The following is an 8,468-nucleotide window of genomic DNA, read 5'->3' on the forward strand; positions in this document are numbered from 1 at the left end:
ATATTTCACTCATTATACATGGAATAATACAGAGCAGGATGGTCCTAGACTTTGCTGAGTAAACTTACATCAGGCAAGACTCTTGGGAAAGAGGAAGAGGGTAAAGAGATAAAATTAGACTCAGAATCCCTTGAGAAGGAAGTAAAGCCAACTTTTTGAATCAGGAACAGGAACAGGAACAAGATATTTAGCCTATTGAATCTGTTCTTTTATTCAATAAGATCATGGCTGATCAATTCCACTGTCCTGCCTGCCCAGATACCCTGTGACTCTCATTAGTCAAGAATCTATCCACTCCAGCATGAAAAATACACAATGGTCCTATTTCCTTGGGAAGGAAAGTTCCTCAGGCCATGACCCTGAGAAAACAATCTTCCTCATTTCTGGTGGATGTGGGGTCTTTCAAAATTTTTAAGATGAGGTAGGCAAGAGAATCAAAGGTACACAGAATATGGAGTTCGGAACACAAACAAACCATATTGAATGGCACTGATCTTACTGAATGTTCATATGTCTTAGGTGGAAAAATTAAATCTGCTAGCTCTAGTATAAAAACAAAAAGTGCTGGAGAAACGAAGGAGGTTGGCAGCATCTGTGGAGACAAAAACAGAAGTAACCCTTTTCACTGTATTTAATCTTTACCGTTAATTGTCGAAAAAGTGGAGGTGAGTTGCCTCCTACCTTTGCAGTCCACATGACGTAGATGCATCCAGAATGCTTTTAGGGAGGGTGTGGGAGACTGAGAGAAATGTGGCTCTGCTGGGAACAGGATCAAGTTTGACTGTGATACCTTTCATAGTAACACAGCCTACTACACTGAGTACAAAGGCTTTAGGTATGAAGATTGACCACTTACAGCACCAGGCAAATGGCATCTACAGATCTCAGTGACAGACAAAACAGCTTCAGGACAGGAGGGGGAAAATCAGGAAGAAAAGCTGGGAATAACACTGAAGAAAATACAAACCATTTTCTTTGATTGTAGGTAGCTTTTCCTTGTGGGCCTCCTGCAGCTGCTGCATAATAATCTCAGTCAGTTCAAAAACGGTGCTCTTCAAACTGGAAAGCTGCTTATCAATGTCTGTGTCTAACATGGGTAACACCAGATCCATTTCTATCTCTTCCAGAGTTTGAAACTCCTACAAGGCAAGACATCACAAGAGTGATTATTCAGCATGACTCACCTTTATATAAAACATGTTGTGCACAACATCAAAACAAAAGAAACCATTGCAGGTACATTGCCAAGCTTCCAGAGGTCATGTAACACCACCAAGTGAGTGGTGTGTCCTGTTCCCTGACCAGGCCCTCTCTCTAACAGCAACATGAAATGTGGACTTTCTGTCAATGGTGAACAGGGACAGAAGGTCAGGGGCTCATTTGCAAAGGCAGCAAAAACAGTTTCGGCATGATGGCTGTACCTTTGTAACCTTGTAACATGATGCGTCATGTCACGGCTCCAGCTGCTATGTGCGAACAAGACAAGACTTCTAAACTAAATAAAAGCAAAATACTGCAATTGCTGGAGATCTGAAATAAAATCAGTAAATGCTGGAAAAACTCAGCAGGTCTGGCAGCATCTATGGACAGAGAAACAAAATTATGTTTTGAGTCAAAGTTTGGGACTAAATCTCTGACAAACTTCTGCTTCACTGAACAGGTTAGGGCAACAGACAAACTTAAAGAAATGAAACATGGTTACTGATGCACCTTGGAGGAAGAATTATTTTGAGCCTGAACGAATAATCAATGGAAACAGTATCTATTAACATCAAAAATAAATTGTTTAGAGAAAAGCTCACAGCACCATAAAGGATTCTTCACTGAGAAGGAACATGACACTAGACGATTGAACTTGGAAATGAACTGGATCAGAAAATGTTACAAACGGTGGAAAACACTACAGATCTAGCAGCACGTGTGAAGAGAAACAAAGATAAGATTTAAGGTCGATGACTTTTGATCAGAGCAGGAAGTGTATTAATTTATTTTTCAGGTGTTTGAAAAGGTACAAAGGAATCCTCAATTTAAACATGAAATTCAAACTGCCCAAGCAACATTCCTGATCTCTTCATCCTTAATCTCAAGCACTGCAAAATAAACAAATCTGAAAATAGCTTCAATCTTGGGCTTGCCTTCAAGAATTGGATGTTGTCAGCTTTCAACAGGCGGTCTATCTCATCACGCTTCCTGGTAAGCTCACTGCACCTGTGGTGCAGCCAGCTTTGGATGCTGTCAGCTTGAGCCAAGGTAACAGCCTCCTCACTGTCAATAATGTTTGTTGTAATACTCTGAGATTCTTTAATACAGTTGAGCAGATCACCAAAGTGCTTATCAATGTCAGACCTCACCTGGAATGTTGTTTCCTGGATGAAGAAGAGAAAGTTACAGGTTCAGAGAGAACTGAAATAAGGAACTGGGAAACTGTTAGAATTGCTTGTGAATGGATAGGCTGGTACTCACTTTGATGGAAGTAACGTTCTCTTTCAATTTAAAAATTGATGTATTGATATCTTCAATCTGACCCTGTCTTCTTATTTTCTCTTCCTGAAGGAGTTTCTTTATTGAGTATACAACATAAACAAGACATCCTTTAAAATGTTTGCTGAAATACATTGTGTATGTAAAACAATGGCATCTTACATACCACCTTAAATCACAATGCACTCATTTACATCATTCACCTCCACATTTTCTATCTGTGCAAAGCACCTTCACTTTATGTCTCACTCTGTTGCCCTACTGTGCCAGGTTGGCCTGAGAATCCAAGTTTAAAATAACACAATTTCCATTTAGATAGCACCTTTCCAACCTCAGGAACACTGCTCCGTGTAACCTTGAAGTCCTTACGGTTCCTGCACAGGATGTGCAAGCTGGATCCTTTAAAGTTACTACGCATGTTTTGCCACAAAACTAAAATTCAAAAGGCTGCACTCTTCAACAAATTACCCATGTACTTGAGATAACAATATCAGTGGGAATGTTGATCAGGACATTTAATGTTTGAATAAACATCTGTAGCTCGGATTGCTGTTGGAGTTATTGATTGGTTCGCCGAGCTGACTGTTTTTCACGCAAACATTTTGTCTCTCTTCCGGGTGACCTCATCAGTGCTGTGCAGCCTCCTTTGAAACGCTGTTGTTCTGTCCCAATCTGAATGTATATGGTCCAGTCATCATGTTGGGCAGTCTTGTTTCCGATTTTGTACTGCAGCAAAATGTAGATGGAGTCTATTTCAATGTGTTTGTTCATTGCATCGGTGGTTGAAAACCAGGCCTCCGGGAATTCTCGTGCTTGTCTTTGTCTTGCTTGTCCTAGTACTATAACTTTATCCCAGTCAAACCGATATCCTTTACGTTGGAGTGTACTGAAATGAGGAAAAGTTGGTCATGCCGTTTTGCTGCGAGTTGGTGTTCACATATCTTGACAACAAGTTTCCTGCCCGTCTGTCCTATGTAGTGTTGCTTACAGTTTCAATACACTCCAACATAGAAGGATATCAGTTTGACTGGGACAAAGTTATAGTACTCGGACAAGCACGAGAATTCCCAGAGGCCTGGTTTTCAACCACCGATGCAATTGACAAACACGTTGAAATAGACTCCATCTACATTTCACTGCTGTACAAAACCGGAAACAAGACTGCCCACCATGAAGACCGGACCATATTAATTCAGAGGGGGACAGAACAGTGCTTCAATGGAGGCTACACAGCACTGAATGTCACCTGGAAGGGAAGACTAAACATTTGCATGAAAACCAGTCAGCTCAGCAAACCAACCAACAAGTCTGATCAGGACATGTTAAAATACTCTACAGCCAATAAAAGTGTTTTGAAGTGAAGTCACAAATGTATTGGGAGAGCATGTTCCTGGCAGTTTGACGCAAGTGCCAAGTGAAATCACTCCACACCACGGAGGGGCACAGTTCAACTAAAGAGACAAAGACGTCCTTGTAATAGTAATGCTATACACAGCGGCCGGTCTGAAATGGAACCTTATATAAAACACTGTTTACGTTAGCATTCAAAAATATCACACATTTAACATCAAAGTTTGCTTTTAATTACTGCATCAGACAACTACAAACAAGACTCTGTTAACTTACAGATTAAAACCTGGTAGAGTTAGGATTTTGCATCAATATATGCATGTAACCTACTGAGGTCTATTTTTGAACATCAGAGGAGAATATCTACACAGATTCTCTCATGTTAAAACTTTGACAGAAATTCAGAAACTATTGCTACCTGCCAAAGATAACACGGCACTCTGCAAGATTCCAGTTCAAGGAATCTTAGTATAAGCCTCTCCTATGGATCATCCACTTCACCCATATTCTTCCAAAACACCACTTCATTTAATCTGGAATTGAAAGCTAGTCTCAGTAATAGTCATCGATTACTGTAAAAACTCATCTAGTTCACTGATAAACTTTAGGGAAGAAAATCTACTGTCCTAACTTGGTCTTGGCCTACGCATGACTCATGACCCACAGCAAGATGATGGGCTCACTAATGACCTTCAAAATGCCCTGGCAAGTTACTCAATTCTCAAAAGCAATTGCTGATGAGCAGCAAATGAACTCCCACATCAAAAGAAGGACAAATAGAAAAATTCCCAGGGAATCACAATAGCCTTGACACAAACATTCAGACCAAGCCTCTGCTCCACAAAGTAAAATAATTATAACCTTTTTATAATGTTGTGTAAATAGTGGAGGAGGGTTATGACAGAGGGCTGTGTGTGCTAGTTCCAGCCACAGCACATTGTGCAAAGATGTGCTAACCTCTGATTTCACAACTTGATGTCACTCCAGAGATCACAACTGCCAGAACAGGGTTTTTATTGTTGTCAGACAAAAAAGTAATAGGACCCTCTGGATCCTACACTATATCACAAAATATGTAGCACTTGCCAACTGTGCATCAGAAACTAGTAGCACAAGAACAATGTAACTAAATCTTTAAAGTCAGGGCAATGTTCAAAGTGTTGATTTACTCCAATTATTTGCTGCCTTTCTAATGTGAACAAGCAGAAATTTGCAATGAAAGCTTTGGAAGACAGATGACCACACTATTATTTGTGGAATCTTGCTGTCTGATAAACGACTGCCATATTTCCTGCAAAGGAAGTTTCATGACATTGTAAAGTGTTGTACAGCAAAATCCTAAGACAAGAAAGGGACTACATAAATAGAAGTTTGCTCAATCATACCCAAACTGTCAGGTCTAGAATGGACAAGATTAGGGTTAAGCAGATTGCTCTTCCTTTGAAGAATGAGACGTCCTGGTTTCCTGATAAGCACTGAGAGACCAATTGAGCCTTCTGATAATCACATGGCCTTAATCAGCCAACTTATCAAGGGATCTCATATGAACTTAGGCTGTGTGGCTTTCTCAGCAGGTTTCTGCAAGACTACTTTAACTGCAATATAGTGTATCGTTTCAGGTCAGTTTCAGTCATTGTGGCTAATCATTCTAATGTCAATTTGCATTAGCCTGAATCAAAGGGAGGAGATCACAGAAAGTCCCTCTCACAGAGGTTGAAGGAGCCAGTCAAATCTAATGCTTATAAAACCTTTTGATCAATAATATGACATAAATTATCTGGAGTACTGCAGAGAATGACTATTTTTGTTTTTGGCTCGTACTATTGTCAAAGTATTTTATGTCATCATACCAAAAGGAGCCTTCACTGAAGGGTGAAACAGGTCCTTACAGCAATCGACAGTAGTTATGTGAATGTTATGAGTCATAGAATTATACAGCATGGAAACATATGCTTCAGACCAACTTGTCCATGCCAACCAGATATCCTAAATTAATCTGGTTCCATATGCCAGCATTTGGCCCAATTCACTCTAAACTCTTCCTATTCACATACCCATCCAGGTGCCTTTTAAATGTTATTGTACCAGCCTCCACCCCTTCCTCTGGCAGCTCGTTCCATAGACACACCATGCTCTGCGTAAAAAAGGTTGTCCTTTAGGTCCCTTTTATATATTTCCCCACTCACCTTAAACCTATGCCCTCTAGTTTTGGACTCACATACCCTGGGAAAAAGACCTTGTCAATTCACTTTATCCATGTTCCCCACAATTTTATAAACCTCGATAAAGTCACTCCTCAGCCCCTGATGCTACAGGGAAATAACCCCAGCCTATTCAGTCTCTCTGTATAGCTCAAACCATTTAACCCCCTCAACATCCTTGTAAATCTTTTCTGCACTCTTTATCGCAGAATCTTAACTGAATTTGAATTTCACCATCAATCCCATGTCCCCACAACACAAACAGATATTGTTGTCAGAAGTCACATCGTCTGTAATGCTGAACTGAGAAGTTCTGAGGAGTCTCTGGGCCCAAAACATTAACTCTGCTTTCTCTCCACAGATGCTGCCAGATGTGACAGGATTTGCCAGGAATTTCTGTTTCTTTTTTGTTTTGTGTTTTTTTTTGCTTCCAGCATCTACCATTCTTTATTTTCTCCCCCAGAACTGGGAAAGGGCATTATGCTATTGAGAGAGTCCAGTGACATAACCCCATGTCTCCGGAACCCCACCCTGGGGTCCCTCCCCACATCCAAAGGAAAATCATGCTAGACAAATCTGCTGGAATTTTTTGAGGATGTGAACAGTCGAGTGGGCTACGGTGAATCAAAGGATGTTGTGTATCTGGATTTCAAAAGATTTTTGACAAGGTTCTGCACATGAGATTAGAAAGCAAACTTAAAGCTTATGGTATCAGTGGCTATGTATTGAGATGGATGGAGAACTGGTTGGCATACCCAGAAGCAGAGAGCTGGAATAAACAGATCCTTTTCAAAGTGACAGGCAGTGATGAGTCAGGGACTACAAGGTTCATTGCTGGGACCCCAGTCGTTCACAAAAAAAATTAATGATTTGGACAAAGGAATTGAAAGCAAATGTGCAGATGACACTACGCTGAGAGACAGTCTGTGCTGTGAGGAGGATGCTAAGAGGCTGCAGGGTGACCTGGACAGACTGGCTGTGTGGGTAAATACTTGGCAAATGCAAAATAATTTGGATAAATGTGAGGTTATCTGCTTTGGTGGCAAAAACAGGAAGGCAGACTTAAGAAAAGGGGAGGTGTAGCAAGACCTGGGTGTCATAGTGGAAAATTCACTGGAGGTTAGAATGCAGGCAGTGTGGGAAGCTAATGGAAGAGAATTTGCGAACGGGGTATGGACGTCTTGCCGCAGTTACACAGGGCCTTGGTGAGGCCACACCTTGAGTACTGTGCGCAGTTTTGCTCTCCCAGTCCGAGGAAGGACATTATGTTATTGAGGGAGTCCAGCAAAGGTTCACCAGACTAATTCCCAGGATGGCAGTACTGAAAAATGAAGAAAGACTGGATTGACTGGGCTTGTACTCGCTGGAATTTCGAAGAGAGAGATGGGGTTCTCATAGAAACAGATAAAATCCTGATAGGGCTGTACAGGCTAGATGAGGGAAGCATGTTCCTGGTGTTGGCGAAGTCCAGAACTGGGGGTCACAATCCAGAAATAAGGGGTAAGACATTCAGGGCTGAGATGAGGAAGAACTTCTTCACCCAGTTGTGAACATGTGCAATTCTCTCCCTCAAAAAGCTATTAGAGCCAGTTCGCTAGATATATTCAAGAGGGAGCCTTTGAAGCGAGAGAGATCGAGGGATATGAATCAAAGCAGGAGTGAGCAACAGGTAATTTTGCTATAACACATTTTGTTAATGTGAATTGGCTGTAATATGATTGATGAACAGTAGATGTTGTTTGGATAATGCAAATTTTCTGCTGGACAGGTAAAATGATTTTCTATAGCGTGAGGTCGTGCAAGAACGCAGCAGTCGCATTATAGGAGAACTATTCTGTACTGAAATTGCATGATCAGTCATCAACATATTTGAATGTTGAATACTGAACGCAGACTCGAAGGGCTGAGTGGCTGACTCCTGCACCGATTATCTATGTTTCTATTACACGCTGAGGAACCTCCCCTCTCTTCCCCCCCAGCTTACTCTCTCTTTCTCAAACACCTCCACCCCCCAACATCACACCCTGAGAACCCTTCCACTCCCCCCAAACCCTACCCCAGGGAGCCACCCTGAACCCCACCTTGGGGAAACCCCCTCACCTCTCCCTGAAGCCCCACCCTAGAGGAGCCTCCCCCAAAACCCCACCCTAGGGAGCAACCCCCCACCATCAAAACCCCACCCTTGGGACCCTCCCCCCAGAAACCCCGCCCGGGGGACCCTCCCCCTCCCCCCAGAAACCCCACCCTGGGGACCCTCCCCCTCCCCCTCCTCCCCCTCCCAGAAACCCCACCCTGGGAACCCTCCCCCTCCCCCAGAAACCCCACCCTGGGGACCCTCCCTCCAGAAACCCTGCCCGGGGGACCCTCCCCCTCCCGGAAACCCCACCCTGGGATGACCCTCTCCCCCGCCCCGGGGCCCTGCTAAGGGAGAGAGCG

At 42.6% G+C, this 8,468-nt stretch overlaps 1 protein-coding gene across 3 annotated transcripts in view; it reads right to left on the bottom strand.

Moving 5' to 3' along the window:
• Window positions 1–8,468, bottom strand: part of LOC125463701 (E3 ubiquitin/ISG15 ligase TRIM25-like) — a 33,525-nt gene that overhangs the window by 24,278 nt on the left and 779 nt on the right. For 2 of the 3 annotated variants that reach the window (XM_059653789.1, XM_059653790.1), the window contains exons 2-4: window positions 2,464–2,559; window positions 2,136–2,366; window positions 968–1,139 (exon numbers count right to left, since the gene is read on the bottom strand). In XM_059653789.1, coding sequence (XP_059509772.1) covers window positions 968–1,139; window positions 2,136–2,366; window positions 2,464–2,559 — 499 coding nt within the window. The remainder of the gene's footprint in view (window positions 1–967; window positions 1,140–2,135; window positions 2,367–2,463; window positions 2,560–8,468) is intronic. The other variant, XM_059653791.1, reaches the window with a different exon arrangement.

The sequence above is a fragment of the Stegostoma tigrinum genome, chromosome 22 (genome assembly GCF_030684315.1).
Source record: "Stegostoma tigrinum isolate sSteTig4 chromosome 22, sSteTig4.hap1, whole genome shotgun sequence".
Taxonomy (NCBI): domain Eukaryota; kingdom Metazoa; phylum Chordata; class Chondrichthyes; order Orectolobiformes; family Stegostomatidae; genus Stegostoma; species Stegostoma tigrinum.